The sequence below is a fragment of the Aquila chrysaetos genome, chromosome 10 (assembly GCF_900496995.4).
Source record: "Aquila chrysaetos chrysaetos chromosome 10, bAquChr1.4, whole genome shotgun sequence".
In the NCBI taxonomy this organism is placed as follows: domain Eukaryota; kingdom Metazoa; phylum Chordata; class Aves; order Accipitriformes; family Accipitridae; genus Aquila; species Aquila chrysaetos.
In genome coordinates this window covers 37,487,019-37,505,272 of record NC_044013.1, presented here as the reverse complement: position 1 = coordinate 37,505,272, position 18,254 = coordinate 37,487,019, and the positions used below count along the sequence as shown (strand labels likewise).

At 60.7% G+C, this 18,254-nt stretch overlaps 2 protein-coding genes across 3 annotated transcripts; one reads left to right on the top strand and one right to left on the bottom strand.

Moving 5' to 3' along the window:
• Nucleotides 1-286: 286 nt before the first annotated feature.
• WDR81 (WD repeat domain 81) lies at nt 287-14,198 on the bottom strand. The gene is made up of 11 exons (XM_030028346.2): nt 14,020-14,198; nt 8,329-11,898; nt 7,928-8,035; nt 7,616-7,806; nt 5,482-5,672; nt 5,052-5,217; nt 4,706-4,871; nt 3,700-4,398; nt 3,382-3,527; nt 3,026-3,205; nt 287-2,076 (listed from the first exon to the last, which is right to left on the bottom strand). Exons 1-11 carry the CDS (start codon nt 14,126-14,128, stop codon nt 1,750-1,752), a joined length of 5,853 nt encoding a protein of 1,950 aa, XP_029884206.1. The 5' UTR covers nt 14,129-14,198; the 3' UTR covers nt 287-1,749.
• On the top strand, nt 13,076-17,262 carry LOC115347229 (formin-like protein 20). 2 transcript variants are annotated; one of them, XM_030028365.2, is made up of 2 exons: nt 13,076-13,473; nt 16,867-17,262. In XM_030028365.2, the coding sequence occupies exons 1-2, from the start codon at nt 13,093-13,095 to the stop codon at nt 16,894-16,896; spliced, it is 411 nt and encodes a 136-aa protein (XP_029884225.1). In that variant the 5' UTR covers nt 13,076-13,092; the 3' UTR covers nt 16,897-17,262. The 2 variants fall into 2 exon arrangements, 1 of the variants encoding a protein (XP_029884225.1); XR_003925415.2 differs by lacking the exon at nt 13,076-13,473 and adding an exon at nt 14,797-14,946.
• The last annotated feature ends 992 nt before the right edge of the window (nt 17,263-18,254 follow it).

Below are 18,254 nucleotides of genomic sequence, written 5' to 3'. Positions count from 1 at the left end.
AGGTCTGAGCTCTGCAACCAGAAACTACTTTGGGACATGCTGCTGCAACACGGGGAGCTACTTCCCCTTGGAAAGTAGATCCAAGACCCTGTGCAGCACAGTCCTACCTTACATCCAGGGCATCTTCACAGCATCCCTCCTCCAGCTCACCCAGGAACACAAGAGGTGCCCGAATGCAGAGCTTTAGCTTTGGCTGCGAGAGCAGGGGAGCTGCAGCCAGCACACCCAGCCCTGTACCGCACCGCACGTGGACCCCTCCAGCACAGAGCTTCCCCACACACCCATCTGTGCATCTCTTTCAAAGAGTTTATTAGAAGTAAATATTTACATCTATTGCAAATGGTTAATAGGCAACAAGGGACTGAGAGCTCCCCTTGGGTAGGGAAGGATAGCAAGGGCCAACTGCTCACCTCCCCACCCTACCTGGAAGCGAAGGGCAGCTTTCCCAACTGCAGGTGGCTCAGACGAACCGGCAGCTGGATGAAAGCCCTTTCCCCTCCTAGGACAACCCACAGCAGGCACCTCCTCTGCCCAAGATAAGAGCTTCCCGCTCCCCTGATATTGGCTCTGACTAGGCTGAAGGATGGATGGGAAAAGGGCTGCAATAGAAGTGAGGCAACTGCTCCTACTGTGGGGTCAAAGAGCACTCTCCTCACCTTTGGGGTGGGAACAGACGGTGCTGTCCCAAAAGGAAGGTCAGAAGGAGACCATGCTGGATCATGCCTCCTGGCTCTCACCCTACAAGGGCAGGAGGGGACAAAACTGAGCACCTGTTTGCTGTCCTGTCTTCCCCAGGTGTCTGACCAGCACAAAGGAGAGGATTTCTTGAGAAACACTGCCAGTGCGTGGCACACAGGGCATTCCTCACCTCTTAGATAATCAGAGGATGCAGTGCTGCTGGGGTAGGAACTAACAAGAGTCCATCCCTACCCTACCGCTCCAGAAGCCAAAATCCTCATGGAAGCATCTAGTTCTGGCCTCCCTAGAGGGTCGCGTTCCCATCCCAAACTGTCCCTCTGCAGCAGCCCATTCTTAAATGAACTGGCAGAGCAGATGGAGTTTGTGCCTTGGCTGACTTCCATTCCAGACTGTGCCCTGGAGCCAGTAAGGCAGCAGAAGTGCTCTAGTTAACCTCTCCTCCTCCCATACAGGCCCTAACTCAGCCGGCAGAACGTAAAGTTAATAAAGTACATCCTCTGGGCTTTGAACACAGACCACAGGAGGAGGAGATGCCTGGCACCACGCAGCTCCGAAGGCGGCAGTTCCCAGGCCCAGCTTATGCTATCCTAATAAGACTGTTCAGTGGTTCAGGAGTGGAAGTGAAGGGCAAGTGCAGATGGCAGTAGCTATATTGTTGTGTTCTTGCCAAGGGGCACCTCTCACTCCTTAACTGAAGGAGGGAGGATACCTGTGGTCCATATTACTCTGGAGGGCAGCTCACAGTCCCCTGGGGATCAGGCACACATGGTACGGAAAGCTCCAGGCCTCTCTGCAGGGGTGACAGTGACCTACAACGCCCAGTATCTCTCCCAGCAGCAGTGGAGGTTTCTCAGTTATGGCTTTTTTCATTTTAAAGATACAGAAAGAGGTTAGAGATGCTTTACCGAGCGCTCACTAACAAGTACACCTCCCCCCCCGCATCCTCTGTTCAGAAACATCTAACTCTCCCTCCTCCGTAAGCGATGCTGCCGGCTTTCAGCTCTACCACCAGTGCTGTGGGACAGCCACAAGCTCCTGGGCCGGAGGTCACTACGCCAGGAGGCGTATGACGCCGTTGTCCGAGCCCAGCAGGAGATGGCATTTCGTGGGCAGCACCGCCAGGCTGGTCAGCGTACCCCGAAAATTCTCCGAGCTCAGCTTGGTCGTGCTGATGGGCAGGGCTGAGGACTCCAGCATGGAGTAGACACCAATCTTGTTGGCCACAGTGCCAGTGACCACTTCGTTGCCGTAGAGGTCAAACGCGTGGATGGGTTCAGATGCAGATTTGTAGTGGCGCACAGGTTTCTGCTCCAGTTCTTTCCAGACAGTCAGGGAATGATCCGAAGAGGAGCTGATGAGCACATTGCCCTCTGCAGCCTGCAGGAGAGGAAAGGCCAGTGAACCAACGCTGATGAAGTAAAAACTCCCAATCTCATCCTGCAAATGAGATTGGCAGGTAGCTGCCAATAATCCAACAGTCCCAGTGCAATTCCTTGGGACAGTCCCAGCCATTTCCAAGCAACTGATGGTACTGAGCAGCATTAACAAGGCATCTGGGTGGACACTGGAAGCTACAGGGCTCTCTGGTAGCTGGCAACCTCCCCTAGCACTATCCTCCAAGAGACGGGCTGTGTCTCTTCTCAGTAACATCCTGATACTCAGCACAACTAATTTATCATCTGTTACTACTGCAGTGGGTAAAGAGGTTATCATGCGGTCTCCCTCTCCATCAAACCACCTGTCAAATTATTTTCCTTGTCAGGAAAAGGAATTGAGAGGCGCTCTCACAGTGGAAAACACTGCTGATGGTAGGAGAAGCCTGGAGCTGCTTATTAGCAGGGCTAGTGAGAGGGTAAACAACCCACACTGCTGAACTTTGCTTAACCTGCGTTTGGGTCGAGGACATGGGAGCCCCAACGCTGCTCTCTGAGGGCAGGTAAATATGGACAAGAGTTACTCATTAGAGCGACGCTCTCCCAGGGGGGCTGAGAGCCCTGCGGAGAAAGCAACACATTCGCTTCTTCACGGGAGACGTGTCTCCTCCCTGCCCCTGCTGCAGACCTGCTTGGCAGGGACCGACACCTGGGAGAGCTGACCTCCGTTCAGCTCACGCTGGACCAAGAACAGCCGCCCACAGCACTAACCATGGGGCAGGAGAGCTTGAGCAGCCTCTTAGGGACACAGCAAGGGATGGAGCAACGCCCAGAGGATGGAGCAGACAAGCCCTGCCAAGCAGCGCGTGCCAGAAGGATGCTCCACGCAACCTCAGTGGATCAATGAGGCCCACAAAGCAGCCCCTCACCCTGATCCCAGCCGGACCTCTCACCTTGATCTGCAGGATGTCTCCCTCATGGGCAGGCCAACCCCGCATGATGAGTCCTGTCCTGGTGTCCAGCAGCACAATGAAACCAGAGGAGAAGCCAGCCATAACGCTGCGCCCGTTCGGACTGACAGCCAAGCAGCGGATGAGCCCAGCGCTCACCCCACTGGCCAGGCGAAACTCATGCTGCAAGAGAGAGAGTCCAGCTACTGCGGGTCCGAAGATCTAGGAGATCCAGCATTTAGGGGACAAGGCCCAGCTGGCTTTCATGGAGGCATCACGGCTGGCTTTGGGCCCGCCATGATCACATCATTAAGGCACACGGATGGAGGAGGGTGGCTCACAGACGCCAGATTCCCTACCTGTAGTCCTGGCTTCCTGTGATCGATGAACCGCAGCACAGAGTCTGCACTGGCCACAGAGATGCTGTGATAGGGAGGTGGCATGGTGGTCACAGCTGTGATGGGGACTTTGCTGTCTAATTCATCAAAAGTCCGGAGAAGTTTGCCTGTGAAAACATGACGGAGAGGTTACAGCAGTAGATGTACGGAGAAGGTACGCAGCAAATCTCCAGTTCTGCACTGGTTTTTAACAGGAGCCATCAAAACTCAGTATGGCCCCTCTGTCTTTAAGGACTGGACCAGTTCACTCCAGCCAGCCCTCACCCTTTCCCTTCTTACCTGTGAACTGGTCCCAGATGTGTACGGTCCCATCACAGCTCACCACGTGCTGCGATGCCTCCAGCTGGCTCACGTAGAAAACTGACTTCTTGTGCTCGGCGTACGTGAAGCGCGGTGGCACCTCACTGGTGCCATCCCCGTAGTTGTATAATGGCCAAAGGCGGACAGTTTTGTCCTTGCTGCCACTAAGGAAGAAGTCCTCGCTGCTAAGCGGTGCCACGCACTTGATGGCCCCTGAATGCCCTGAGAAACTCTGCAGCTTGATCTGGTGGAAATGGAAGCGGGGGTCGTGTTGGCTCACCCCAATCTCATACTGCCAGTAGGCCAGCCAGTTCCCACACAGCATGTGGGTGCTGCGAGGAAGGTCATGCTTCAGGGCATTCTCCTCGCTGGATGAGCTGGGAATAAAGCCATCAGTGCCAGCACTGAGGCGAAGTAAGCCAAGACCCTCGCGCTGTGTGTCCACAGGGACCTGGATGCGGTTCCCTACCAACACGCTCCCAAAAGTACCAGAGTGACTGTCCTCATGGTGGCTAGCGAAGGGCTCAGTCCCTCGCGTATCTTGGTCTGAGCCCACCACACTCGGTGTTTGTTCCAGGCCAACGACCTGCAGGCTCTTGGGGTTCACATTCTCCAGGTAGAGGCTGGCCAGCTTCTCAACCAGCGAGTGGTTGGGCACAACCATCCGGATAACGTCACCTGAAGAGAGAGAACATGGCTTCAAGGGAAAGAATTTTCCCATCATCGCTGTCCCCGCAACAAAACAAGGGTCGGCACAGGGCTGTGAACACGTACCCCACAAGCCAGCCACGTGCTGCTCCCAGCCAAAGCAGCCTGAAGCCCAGTGGGCTCCCAACCCAACCAGCAGACCAAGCCACAGCGTAGAAGCTGTGAGTTTCCTCCAGCAGCCCTACGCCCTCTGACTTCTCCTGAGTTCAGGTCCAGCACGCGTGCGCAGAGCACAGAGCTCTCTCACAAATCCTAGGAAATGGTGGCCAAGCCATACCTAGCAAGCAAGAGAAGGGGATGTAGGTGATGTAGGCCATCTCAGGGTTAAACACCTTCTGTAACTCCATCAGCACAGTTGGATCCAGGGCCAGCAGCTTCCCATCCGAAAGGGGCACCTCCATCACCGGCACCTCACAGCTGCTCAGTGACTCTGCCGTCAACCCCTGGACAAGAGAAAACAGGAAGATACCCAAGATCAGATGCTCTCACCACATAGTTAATTACACAAACACAGCCTGGGCTGGACGCTGCTGACACCAGTACTGGTGTATACAGGTATGCCCATCACATTCCTGCAGCTGGGTACTGGGGGACAGCAGGAAGACGTCTCCAACATCACTGACCTGGTCTTGCAGCTCCTGCAGCAGTGAGAATGCCCCAAAGAAGTTTCTCACTGTGTCACTCAAATGCTGCTGCACCATCTCCTGCCCAATCCGCAGGCAGATCAAGGCAATTAGGCTGATTGTCTTAACACACAGGACAATACGGGCCTGGGCACCACTGGGGAAACTGAAGAGGACATCCATTACCAGCTTGCCCTTCACATATCCCTTTTTCCCCTCCTCGTGCTTCCTGCCTTGTCTGTGTTATCAGAAGGTCTTGAGCAGCACAAGCTCTACGTGCACGCTGTGTACCAGTGCAAGGAGGTGCACATCAGGGCAGGAGCAGCCCCACAACCCCAGGAGCGTTAAGGCCCTCACAGAACCATTTCTAAATCCCCGATTTTGAGTTGTGCCGATCCCGGCTGAAGGCACGGCAGACTGCAGCGCTTACCCAACGGCCAGCGAAGTGAGGAAGCCCAGCACCGGGAGCAGCACCTCCTGGTTGATCTTGGGGAGAATGTCCATCAGCGTGGTGTCTGAGAGACACACGACAATCTTCTGAGTCAGCGTCACAGCAGCCAGGAGCCCTGCCTCCTTCCGACTGTTCAGCCGGCCACCACCGGACCCACCACTGGGTGCAACCTGCAAAAGGAGTCCCTTCAGTGCCAGGGCCACCATCTCCCCAGCAGGACACATCAAGGGTGACCCCAGGATCACCCGAGCTCAGCCTCAAAACCCGGCACGGTAGTGCTGGTCACAGTCCCTGGAAGAAGAACCTGAGCACTGAGTCTCAACAGCAACTCATGTCTTGCACTCAAGGGATAAGCCTGAAAACTGACGGACAGATGTCAGCACAACAGATGAGCCTGGAGAGAATGGGGCGTGACATTCCCAAGCTTGCACGCATCCTCTGGAGGGCATCTCCCTGCAGGATGCTCCGACAGCTGGGAAACTCGGAGGGGAGAGGGACAACCCCAGACTGGCCCAGACCATCACCAGCTTGGACACCCCAGAGCATCGTTTGCCAGCACAGGAGGAGGAGAAACCGATTACATACTCGCAACTTAAAGCAAGAATCAGTGTCTTCATCCCATGCCATGTTGAGCCCGGATGCACAGACTGCAGAGGAACAGTCCTTGCATGAAATATCCAAGCACAGATTCTGGGCAAACCTGCTGCTGACTTCTAGAAATCCAGCTGCTAATAATTTCATGAGGCAGAAGAGCACATCCTTTTTTGCTGACAACGTACCAATGCTGGTTACTGCAATGCCAAAGAGCTAACGACATCAGCAGCAACACTAAAAGATTTCTTTCTAGACTGTCCTAACTCCTAGACAAATCAAACACCCAAGAAAAGAGAGCCAATAAGAAAAACCACAAACAATTCCCAGTTTCCGCTATATTTCTTGTACACCTGCCATCTTCCAGCTCATCACAGAAGCTCTTCCTCTCACAAAATATCCACTCTGCCAAATCCTGCAAGAAGGATTGACTTTATCCTATTTGTGACCCGCAAGCTTCATCGCTTTAATATCAGGTTGCCAAACGCTGTTCACGGGGGTATTAATCCCCCCAGCACCCCAAGCATTAAGTTTAGTAAGGCAAAGCAGAACAGCTGGAGCTATGATTGCAACTGGGTGGAGAATGATTTTGCTGAAAAATGGGATTTTCTCCCCTGAAAAATCTCCCCTTCAACACTGGAAAAACTGACAATGCCTTTTTGTTTTCTTTAAATGAACAGCTGTGGCCTCTTTTCCTCTACGTTTAAATTATCAAAAAGCTATTGAAGTTTTCCATTTAAACAAGAATCCATAACCGAAGTGTTTATAACCACTAAGAAGGGAGCAATATGAAAAATAAGCCTGTTTAAAACATTCAAGGGCATTCTTTTTGATGAAAAATTGGTTTTTCAACCAGCTGCATTACACACATTTTCTTCTTGCTATTCAGCTATGAATTTCAAGCTGAAAAGTTTGTAAGTCTTGCCAGTATTTTTTATACAGTTGAAAAACCTCCCTTAGCCTCTCCCCAGCTCATCCCCTATCTACCCATACAGACCTCTAAAACCACTTGCTCCAGCAATCCCGCAGCAGCCCAAGCTGCTCCGCCTGCCCATTATCACAACCCCACCCTTGTGCCAGCTCCGTTTTCGCACAATCGCCCAGCAAAGCAAAAGAAAACCTTTTTCTCTGGCTTCACACGTGCCAGCAATGGGTCTGACAGGGAAAGCCCCCGGCTGAAATGGGGAAGGAGGGGCTGCAGCAGCCCAATGCAGGTCCACGGTGGCCGAGGCTTGCTAAAGAGCAAAGCTCACGTACGCAGCCGCGTGCTTCGCTGGAAGCGGTCCGGAGCTTATGGCAGAGGGTAAAAGTGCCTCTTCTGGCTGCATCAGCACAGCCCTTCTCGGCCAACGCAGCCAGAGCTGCTCAGCCCACACTGGCTGAGATGGAGCTCAACCAAGCGCAAATTTTTATGCAGGAGACTCCTGGTGAGGCTGGACTATTTTCTGTGCATCCTCCTTTTGTGCCCGGACACAGCTCTCACCCCAACACACGTAAGAAGAGGAGAAAAGGCAATACTAACCAGGTAGCTGATGTAGGGCAGGTACTGGTAGGTGAGGACAGGCTCTCCGTACAGGTACGCCACATGCACAAGACAGGCCAGCACTGGCTTGGACACCTGATCTCCCAGCACTGGCCGTTTTTGGTAGATATTTCCTGTACTCAGGGGACTGTTCTCCTCGTTGCTTGGTACAAACTGCTGCCTGGTAGGGCCTGCCCAGAGACAACATCATGAGCTGAAGCAGCAGGCTACACCCAAGCCACCAGGCACCCAGCAGACTGTTTTGGGGCACAGCCCACCCCGGGACCCTGGGGTCCGAGGAGCAGACATTACCGACGTAGCAGGACGTGAGCAGACGGAGCAGGTTCCTGGCAATGAAGCGGGACGTGACAGTAGGACCCAGCTTGGCTGAGAGCCACCTCACCATCTTACAGGCTGTGTCTGCAAAACAAAAACAGTTGCAAGGACAGAGCCCAGCACAGTGCAGATTAGCTATCACCCGGCTGCTGCCCAGACCCTGCCTGCCCTGCAGGCAGCTTCCCGGGTCTCAGATCCGCACGCTTCCGTGGAGACCTGGCCTTTTACACTGGTTTCATCGCTGTCCCCAAGCTGGGACCACAGACAGCCCCCAAATCTGGACCCACTTCTTCCCATGCTCTCCCCTTCTCCCACTCACTGCTTTACTGGGTGTTTGCCATGCTCGGCAGAAAGGCTCAAGGCTAGCAGGGTCTTACCCAGGAGTATTGTCTGCTCTTTGTCATCAGAGTGATCCGGGAGCTCCTCTCCCTCTCCGTCCTCTGGCTCGCTGCTGTCATCAGCCAGGGTGACATCCACAGAGGCACCAGCATCCACGGCCACCGTCAGCTCCGCATCAACCGTGGCGTCATCATGCTCCTCTTCATCGTGCCCCTCTTCCTCCTCCTCAGAGTCCTCGCTCTGTTTCAGGTCCTGGCTGCTGTCCATCGACTTCAAGCTGCTCTTGTCCTTCTGGGAATCTCCGTCTGCAGGTCTGTCCTCTCCCAGGGACACCTCGCTGGCACTGCTCTTGTCACTCAGCCGCCCAAGGCTGAGCGATTCCTGCTCCTGAGGCTGCAGGGACTCCCCGACATAGAGGCCGCTCTGGAAGTCCTCGCTCTCGGGCAGGTAGGCTTGGTCATGGAAGCTGACACCAGAGGTGTAGTCGAGGAGGTCGAGGGCAGCGGAGCTGTGCTCCACATCCATTTTGATCTCCTCCCCAAACACGCACGACACCGGGCTTTCTCCTCCGCTTTCATCATCTTCAGCCGTGCCAAGGAGGGATTTGCTCTCCTCCCGTGAGCTCTCGATGCCAACGAGTATCTGCAGGATGTGCGGCAGCAGGTTCAGGAGGAAGGACTGCAGCCCCAGGCGCACTATCAGCTGGGCGACAAAGCAGTCTGTGTAGAGGTAGAACCTGCCGTGACGGTAGCAGGGGGTCTCATATGCTCCGATCAATGGCTTGAGCAAGTATTTATTGGCATTCTTCGGACCTAGGGATTTAGCTATAGGTTCAAAGAGATACCACGCTGCGTAGACAGCGGTATTCTCCTCGGACATCAGAGATAATATGAAGGGCAGAAGAATCTCCAAGCCTTCAGGAGTGATTTCAGAAAGGATCCCCTCCAGCTGCTGCCACAGCTGGAAAACAAGTTCCCGGCCCTGACCTTCATCTTCTATCTTCTTTGCCTGATAGGTGAAAATAAATTTGTGCAGGGCTGGGAAGTATGTGGGGAAGGGGACAATAGAGCTGAAGGGACTGAGGAGCTGCGTGGGACAGGGTGGGGGGAGGCCCTGGGAGATGGGTTTGTATTCAAACAGCTGCACTGCGCCCTTGCCCAGCCTGGTCTTCAGAAGCTTCTCCACTGGCACGCTCAGCTGCAGCAGGACGTGCAGCACATGCTGGAGCGGGGCCGGGATCTCCTTGGGATGGTAGCGACACAGATTACGCACCATCAGGAACCGCTCCAACAGGGATGCGTCAGGCTTTGAAGGACGAATCCTTGGTGCAAATATAATCTCAGCTACCAGAATGCCCAAAGCTTGCATGTCCCTCTGGAAGAGGTCCGAGAGACCCAGGGGCAGCTCTTCCCACGGCTGCTCCATTAGCTGCATCTCACTGCTTAAGCCTTTAGCCAAGAAATTGTCCAGTTTCTCCAGTTCTTCCAGGGCCTGGAGCGGATTGAAGCCTTCAGGAAGGGTGATCTTCATGTCAACCTGATCCACAGCACCTGCCTTGCTCCGACGGAGAGGTCGGACACCTGAGGTTTTGCCTTCGGCAGCATAAGCAGGGAGGGTGGAGGGCTGTGCTGAAGGCACAGCGGCGCAGGGCTGATCAGCAGTTCTACTAGTAGCAGAAATCGAATCCAGGGCTTCCGTGCCTTGCTCCAGATCATCCTCACCAGCGACGGGTTTCTCCCCAGACCAGGTGGTTTCACTAGGAGTAGCCTCCAGGACCAGCCCATTAACTGCATCCGTCACCTGGCCTTGGATATCCTCCAAAAACACAGTCTCCCTGATGTTCTGGAGAAGAGGCCGGGCAATGGCTGGAGCTTCAGCAGGTGTGTAGGCAGGTCCCACCATGCGCCTGGGATGCGGCTGGTCAAAGAGCTGCACAACCCCGTAAGTCGTCAGATGCGTGTGGTTGTCTACTAGATGGAGGCAGACGTTCTTTTCCTTGACAGCATCCTTCCCAAGCAGCTTGTACCCAAAAGTGAGATCGATCCAGTGGTGGAGGTCCTGAGAAACTTCCCGGCTCTCAAGCAGCATGCGGTGGACTTCAATGAATTCCTCGTAGGAGCTACACCAAGATGGCACGTCCAGGTCAGGCATGTCCGGATGGATGGATCGGAAGATGGAGGGGTCCGTATAAAACTCCGGGATGCACTCATCTGGGGTCCAGCTCTGCATGCGCTCCATGCTGGCTGGATACTCATTGGGCTCCCACTGGGACCTCACGTGGCAGCACAGCACTGCCTTGGGTGTCCTCCGAGCCGTGTACACGTAGTAGGTGATATCCGAAAGGACGTCGGAGATGTGATGGGGGACATGGAGCTGCTCCCCACTTGATCCACCAGCAACAAATGCCTGCTTGGTCATCTCATAGGTGAAGTCCAGCTGCTTGTCTCCCTTGTTGAGTCGGAACTTGGATTTCCTTAGGTCCCTGAACTTGCCGTTTTTGGTAGTGAAGTCCACCACCCACGGAAGAACCGGGTGATAATTGGGGTCTCCCATTCTCCTCCCAGCCAAACTGTTTAGTCGCATAAGGTAGTCAAAGTTGCTGACCTGCCCGTGTACCCACTGTAACACCAGGTCTCGGAGGTCCTTCTGGCAGGCGGTGCACCTCGCCTCCTGCCCTCGCACGCCAGCGCCGCTTCGCTCGCTCATTCGTTCCAGACCAGCCTCCAGATTCGCTTCCTCCTTCTTCGGTCCCTCGTACTCTCTGAAGTTCACACGGAGCCGGCTGCACAGCTTCTCATCCACAGCCACGTCCCGAAGGGAAAAGGCGCCGCAAGCCAGACCCGCCTGGTGACAAGCCCTCATGGCCTGCAGCACGTGGAAGAGGAGGAAGAGGATTTTGGCGTGGCTGTTGGTGAGCTTGGCCGGGCTGAAAGTCACGATGTCATGCAAACAGTACTGCACGTAAGGGTAGATGACGTACAGCATGTTGGCCGACTCCAGCAGAGCTTCTGCCTGCAGCACGTTGGGGCAGGAGGGCACCCCCTTGGCGGCCGCCACGCTCTCCTTGGCGGGGGAAGCACCGGACGCGCTCTTGCCCACCTGAAGGACGGGGCAGCCGTAAGCCTTCTGCAGGGCGGCCCGTAGCACATCCAGGGCCGGCATGGTGGGCGGCGCGTCAGCGTGCCGGTACGGCCGCACGTAGAGGCAGTGAGCCCGGCGCCACAGGTTTCGGTAATTCTGAGAGGCGACGCTCTGCATGAAGCCGTGCAGGTTCTCCGGGCCGCCGTTACGCTGGTCGGAGGTGGGGGGCTGCACCCGCAGCGGGTAGGCCAGCCGCTCCTTCCGCAGCCCGTGGATTTCCACCCGGGTCCAGCCCGCAGGCAACTTCTGCACGGAGTGCTGCAGGAACGTCCTCACCTCCACGTCGCTCAGCCCCTCCGGCCGCGGGCACAAGCCGGGCAGCACCCGGCGCTCTTTGAGGCTCGCCAGCCATTTCACCGGGACGAAGGCGGTAACGTGGGTCCTCTCGGCAGCGGCGGCCAGCTGCCGGCGGTCGATGTTCAGGTCCTTCTCCACGCTCTGGAGGAAGCCGTCCATATTGGCTTCTGCTGGAAGAAAGGTGGCCCAGAGAGGCTGTGAGCGAGCGGACGAGCGTGGCGCCGTCCCTGCCCTCCCCACCGGAGCCCCGGCTCCCCCGCCGAGCAGGCGCCATGCAGCAAGTCTCACTTCCCCGTTGCCGCTCAGGTGAACAAAAAGCTGGTTTTAGGAGCTTGGTCAAAAGGAGTTGCACTGGGGAGGGGTTGAGAAGGGATCGGCCCTGGCTGGTGGGGACAAGATGGGATCTCCACAGGCAGGGAGGGGGACACAGTGGGACCTCCGCAGCCCCAGGGCCAGGGAGGGGGATGTGATGGGACCACTGGGGGGACATGATGGGACCTGCAAAGCCCGAGTGCTGGGAAAAGGGACACGATGGGATATCTGCAGCCCCAGGGCCGGTGGGAGAGATGCAATGGCACCTCCACAGCCAGGGAGGGGGGACATGATGGCACCTCTGCAGGTGGTGGGGGGACACGATGGGGCTTCCACAGCTCCAGGGCCAGGGAGGGGGAACAAGATGGGACATCTGCAGGTGGTGGGGGGACACAACGGGACCTCTGCAGCACCGGGGCTGAGGAGGGGGGACACGATGGCACCTACGCCAGCCCCAGGGCCGGCGGGGGACACACAACGGGACCTCCACAGCCCCAGGACCAGGGAGGGGGACACGGTGGGACATCTGCAGCCCCAGGGCTGGTGCGGGGGGGACACGATGGGACCTCCCCAGCCTCGGTGCTGGAGGAGGTGACACGATGGGACCTCTACAATCCCAGGGCCAGGGAGGGGGGGGGGGACACGATGGCACCTCCAGAGCCCCCGGGAAGTGACACTAGAGGACACCCATCAGCAAGAAGCACATCCCTAGCACCGAGCCGGGGGGGGGGGGGGACACAGCCGGAGAGGCAACCCCCAGCACGGTGCCCGAGCCCCGGGCCCCACAGGGCCCTCGCTACCGGGGCCGGAGTGGGAGGGAGGGAGGGGGGGGGGGCAGAGCCGGTTTGAGCCCCACAGGCCCACGAACTCATCCCGGGGGGGGGTGTGTGTATGTGTGGGGAGGGGGGGTCCCTCACCGCCCCGGGACCCCCGCGGCCCCGCGTTACCTGACGGCGGCGGCGGCGGCAGCGGGCTCAGCCGCGGCGGGCGGCGGCGGGGGCCCCGGCCATGTTGGTCAGGTGACGGCGGTCACATGCGGCCGCCGCGCCGCCATGTGCCCGGGGGGGGGGGGGGAACGGGGCAAACCCCCCCCCCGAGTCCCGGTACCCCCGGGGGCTGCCGCAGCGGGGGCCCGGGGCCCCGCTCGGGACACGGGGCCGGGCTCCCTCCAGCGGCCGCCCGAGGCCGGGGAAGGGGGGGGGGGGGGAACGGGCCGGGGGGGGGGGTTGTTGCGCAAGGGCCGGGGCGCGGTGCCTATACATGGGCAGGCGGTGGGGCATGACGCGGCAGCGCCGCGGCGGCTGGTTGAGGTCACCGTGACGTCAAAGGCGCTCCGGGCTGTCAGCTGGAATCGGGCGAGCCGCGCTGACGAGGCAGCCGGCCTTAAAGGGGTCCCCGCGGCGGGCGGCGGCTGTGGACCCCACCGGCAGCAGGTGAGTGCCGGGGCGGGGGAAGCCGGTGCAGGGGAAGCGGGTCCAGGCCCCCCCCGCCACCCTTCCCTCCCTCCGCCCCGGAGCCCTCCCGCTCTCCTCTCCGCGGGGCTCAGCGCAGTTCCCGCGGGCTGCCAGCCGAGCACTGCCCGGCTCCGGTCCCTGTGAACCGAGCCAGGTCCTGCAGCCAGCGACCGGACGACGCCTGGGCTCTCCCGCCCCAGCGGGACGGGGCCGGCGCGGGGGGGGGCCGCCGGGTGCACCGCTGCCCGCGGGGGAGGCTGCCCGGGCACCCTCCTGCGGCCGGAGCCCGCGCGGCCCCTTTAAGGACGCAGGGGGCTCCCGCCGGGCAGCGCCGCATGGCGCGGCGGCGGCGCGTGGGAGTCACGTGGGTGGGACGTGGAGGCAGCCCATTGGCCCCCCCGCCCCCTGCCCGCTGCAATCAGCTGTTACTGGGGCGAAGGGCAGGAAACGTCCTTAAAGGGGCGCCGCGGGCGCCGCAGCCACCGACAACGCCCCCCGCGCCTCCTCCCCGCTCCCCCCCCTCACCGGCTCGGCCCGCAGCAGCCAGCCCGGCCGGGAGCGCCGTGGCTGACCGCGGGCCAGCGGGTGGGTCCCTCTTGCCGGACCGGGCCGCCCCAGCGCTCCGCTCCCCCATCCGCGCCCCGCGGGCGGCGCGGAGGGCGCGGCCCTTTTAAAGAAGTTGTCCAGTCATCGCGCGGCGCTGCCAAGTCATCGGGGTCAGTCGAGTTCCCTCGGCCCCGCCTCCCGCGCCCGCCGATTGGTGCGCGGGGAGAGCGCTCACTTCTGATTGGCCGCCGACTTAGAGCAACTTCTCGGAATCGGGGCTGTGTCACCGGCCCCAGCTCTGCAAGGCGCGGGCGGCACCCACCCCGAAGGCGGGAGGGGGCGGCCGGGGCGGCCCCGCGACAGCGCCGCGCCCCGTCAGGGGCCCGCCGGGAGGGCCGGGCCCTTTAAGAGCCGCCCTCCCGCCGCCTCCTTCACCCTCTTGAAAATGCCAACTCACAGCACGCGGGGCATGCCGGGAGCGCCGCGCCGCACTACACCTCCCGGCATGCCCCGCGGTAGGGCGGGCCCAGCCGTTTCCTAGGCAACCGCCGGTTGTCCGGCGGCGAGCCCACCGCTCCCCCATCGGGGTGGGCGGGGCAGAACGTCGGCTTTGCCTTCCCATTGGCTAAACGGCGTGCCGTCCTGGGTCGCTATTGGCGGATGAGAGTAGCAATCGCGGCGGGGGGGGGGGGGGGGGGGGGGGGGCGAACGCCGGCCGTGCCGGGAGGTGATTGGTCAGGGGTGGGGCCGGTGGGTGGCTGCGTCATGACTCCGCCAGCTGATCCGAGACGGGAGCCGGCGCGCGCGGCGGCGGGGGGGGAGGCGGCGGCGGCACCGGGTCGGGCCGGGCCGGGCCGGGCCGGGCCGCAGCGGGGCGGTGGCACCGGGCCGGGCCGCGCCGGGCAGGTGGGTCCGGCGGGGCCGTGCTGTGCTGGAGCGAGGGTTAAAGGCAGCCGAACCCCGCGTGGGGTCGCCGGTGTGCCGGGGGTCGAGGGGCCCGGCAGCTCCGTCCGCGCCCCGTAGTCCCGCCGGGGAAGGTCACCTTTCCCCGGGGCAGGGCGGCGGTAGGGCAGGGTGGGGGCGGCGGCTCGGCTCGATGCGACCCTCCCGGGGATCTGCGGGCGACGTCTGGGCCGGGCGGCCTCGTCCCCGGTGGCGGCGGGGCGGGGTAGGGGGAGCGGGGGGGGGGGGTTGGGACCGGGGTGCGGTCCCCTCTCCGGGGGGTCCCGGTGGGGCGGGCGGGGCCGCGGGCGGGGCCGCCCCGCGCCGGGCGGTGGCCGCCCCGGGGGTGACCTTCACTCCGGGACCGGGCTGGCCAGACTTTGACCCGAGGCCGCTCCCCGCCGTGGGCACGGACCGGAGCATCCCGGGCAGCGGAGGGGGCGGGAGGTCGGCGGGGTGTCCCGCGGGGGGGACGGGGAGCGAAGGGACCGGCTTTCCCGTGAAGCGACGCGGGGGGGAGATGTCTCCGTTAGTGGGGGAGGGGGAATCGGTTTTATCGAGAGGGGAGACGTTGCGGGGGGGGGGGGGGTGACCCGGTTAAACCGGGAGAGGGACACTAGCTGAGAGCACAGCGGGTTTTTATTAGCGGGGCGACCTCCCACCGGGGCCCTTCCTGGTGCCGGTGGGGTCTGTCGGTGCCGAGAAGGGATGGGGGGAGAGCCCTGTTACCGGCAGGTTCCCCCCCCCCTCGTCAGCCCCCGGTGCCGCCAGGGCCCCGGTGCTTGGCGGGGCCGGTGGCTCAGCGGCGGGTGCTGATTCACGGGCCGGCGGGGGTGGAGCAGGGCCGGGACCCGCTCGCTGGAATCCGGACCAGATGTACCCGGCACGCCAGGAATGCTCGGCATCCCCGCCAGGCCCCGCCGCCACCGCCGCTGCGTCCCGGCCGCCGCCACCGGCCCCGCACCGTGAGCCTCCCCGCAGCCCCCCGCCGCGACACCCACCGGGACTCCGGCCTTGCCCCGCCGCCTGCCAAGGCCTGGGGCCAGCCGGGATCCCGAGTGCCTTTGGGGTGACGCTGGCGGGAGGATGATGTGGGGCAGCCACTGCGGTGGCTGACCAGGGTGGGATTCTTGAGGCTGTCTGTCCCCACACCGGGGCTGTCTGTCCCCCCCCCCAGCAGGGCCAGAGGCCTGGGGGTTTCCCAGAACTCAATCCACACAGCTGAAACGCTGGGCGGTGTGGGAAAGGGGGGTTTTCCCAGGCGGAGGGGGAAGCAGCGGGGTCCTACACCGGCCCCGGGGTTGGCGTCCTTGTTCTCTGACAAAATGACACGGAAAAAAGGCTGCGCTCCCCAAAATTCCCTGGCGGTGGCTTGGCAGCAGCCGCCTGCCAAAGTGTCTTCCCCGGCAGGCGGTGGCTGGCCCCCGGCCAGGTGGGACCCTGCCAGCACGGATGCCCGAGGTGAGCAGCCGGGGAATGCCTTAACCCCTACCTGCGGTAGCCTCCCTGCCGTGGCCACCGGTCCCTCCTGGAGCAGGTTGCCTTATCTCTTATTTTCCGGCAGAAATGGCCTTGATTTCCCTGCCCATCACTTGCGTTTTAAGGCCGGCTGCAGGTGCCGGAGCCGATGCACCGCCTGCTTTGGGTGAGGGATGGGAAGAGTTGAGGTCGGAGCTGCCTCTGGATCCCCTGGGACAGAGGGGGGGGATCCTGCGGGATCTCAGCCCTGAGGAGCTTCCTGGTGGGAAGGACAAGGTGGTGGATCAGGACTTGGTGCTGGGGTGGAGGAGAGGAGCAGCTCTGCCGCCTGGGGTGGCTGCTGTGGGTGACGTCTCAGCTCGGCGTGGTTGAATCCTGGCTCTGATCCGTGTGTTCCCTTCCCAGGTGCTGCGCCACTGCCTCGCTCCTGGCTAACCAGCACCAGTTCTTCAGTGGCAAGCTTTATGTCCTTCTCTAGTAGCTAAAGCTGCCAGTTGAAGAACTGTTGAATGTAGCCACTCTCGTCTCATCACCGGGACCCTGGCTGTCAGCTGGACCTGTGCCCCGAGCGACTGGGATGAGCCGGTCCGCAGCGTCCTGTGGATTTGAGGGCTGAGGATGAGCCCGACCGGGATGAAGAAGTCTCCTCGCAGCCTCCAGACGGAGCCTTGGCTGGGGGATTGCCGGGCAGCCCTGCCAGCGGGGCTGTCAAGTGGAGTCCCCCACACCGGTGGGGTGGCACTGAGCTGAGAGATGACTAGAGAAGACCAAAAGAGGCATTAAACTTTCTGTTTTGCTCGATAGTGCAGTTTTAGGAAGTTTGTTGCCTGTGGGGTGCCCAGAACTGCCTGGCAGGAGGGCGGTGGGGGCTGCGGACCCTGCGGGGTGTTGCGAGTGTGGCCATAGCGCCCAAATTCAGTCCCTGTCTGATGCCACGTTGGAGTCTGTGGGTGGAGGGTTGGTTGTTCAGGTCCCCTTGGTTTGTCCCGAGCAAAAGAGGTGACCCGACGCTGGGTGTAGCTTGCTGGACTGACCTGCTGCTGAGCTCAGGAGCAGGATTAGTCCTGCAACATGCCAGGCAGTGGGATGGAGCCAGAGGAGAGGGCTGGCTCCACACCCACACCGCCCTGGTGCGGGTTGGGGCCGGGTGCGGTGGGGCTGGGCCACAGGGAGTGGGTGACTCAGGGCCGAGTCACGCGTGGCCCCAGACGTCTGTTCCGGGAACCACTGTCCTGCAAGGCTGGGCAGCCCCATCTGCGGCCAACCTTGGGGCAGAGCTGGGATTCCAGGTATTTGGAGCTGGCAGCGCTGAGAGGGACCCAGGTGATCCTTGCTGGGTTCCTCCGTGGTCCAGGCTCTGCCTTGCTGGTGGACAGAAGCAGAAGACTGCCCCAAAGGGGACTTAAAAGCTGCTCTCCAAGGATGGAGACCCCCCTGCTTTGCACTGGGCGAGAGGGGAGCTGTATATCCAGCCCTCCTACAGCTCAGTGCAGTGTGAAATGTCTCCGTTTGGACCCAGCCAGGGCTCCTGGAGATGCCTCTCCCATGGGAATGCCGGGACCACTGCCTCCCAGTCTGCCTTGGTGGCTGGGAAGCAGAGGAGTGTCTGGGCGCTGCTGCTCAGGGCCTGCCAGGAAGAGCGTGGCTCATCCCAGCTCCGAGGGCGGGCAGGGAAGAAGGGCCCTGTGCCGAAATAAGTCTGCACAGTCTCAACTAAATCTGCCTGTCCCGGCTCCAGCCACCCAAGGCAGGGCTGGTGCCAAATTTTGGCACCAAGCGATGTGCAGAAAGTG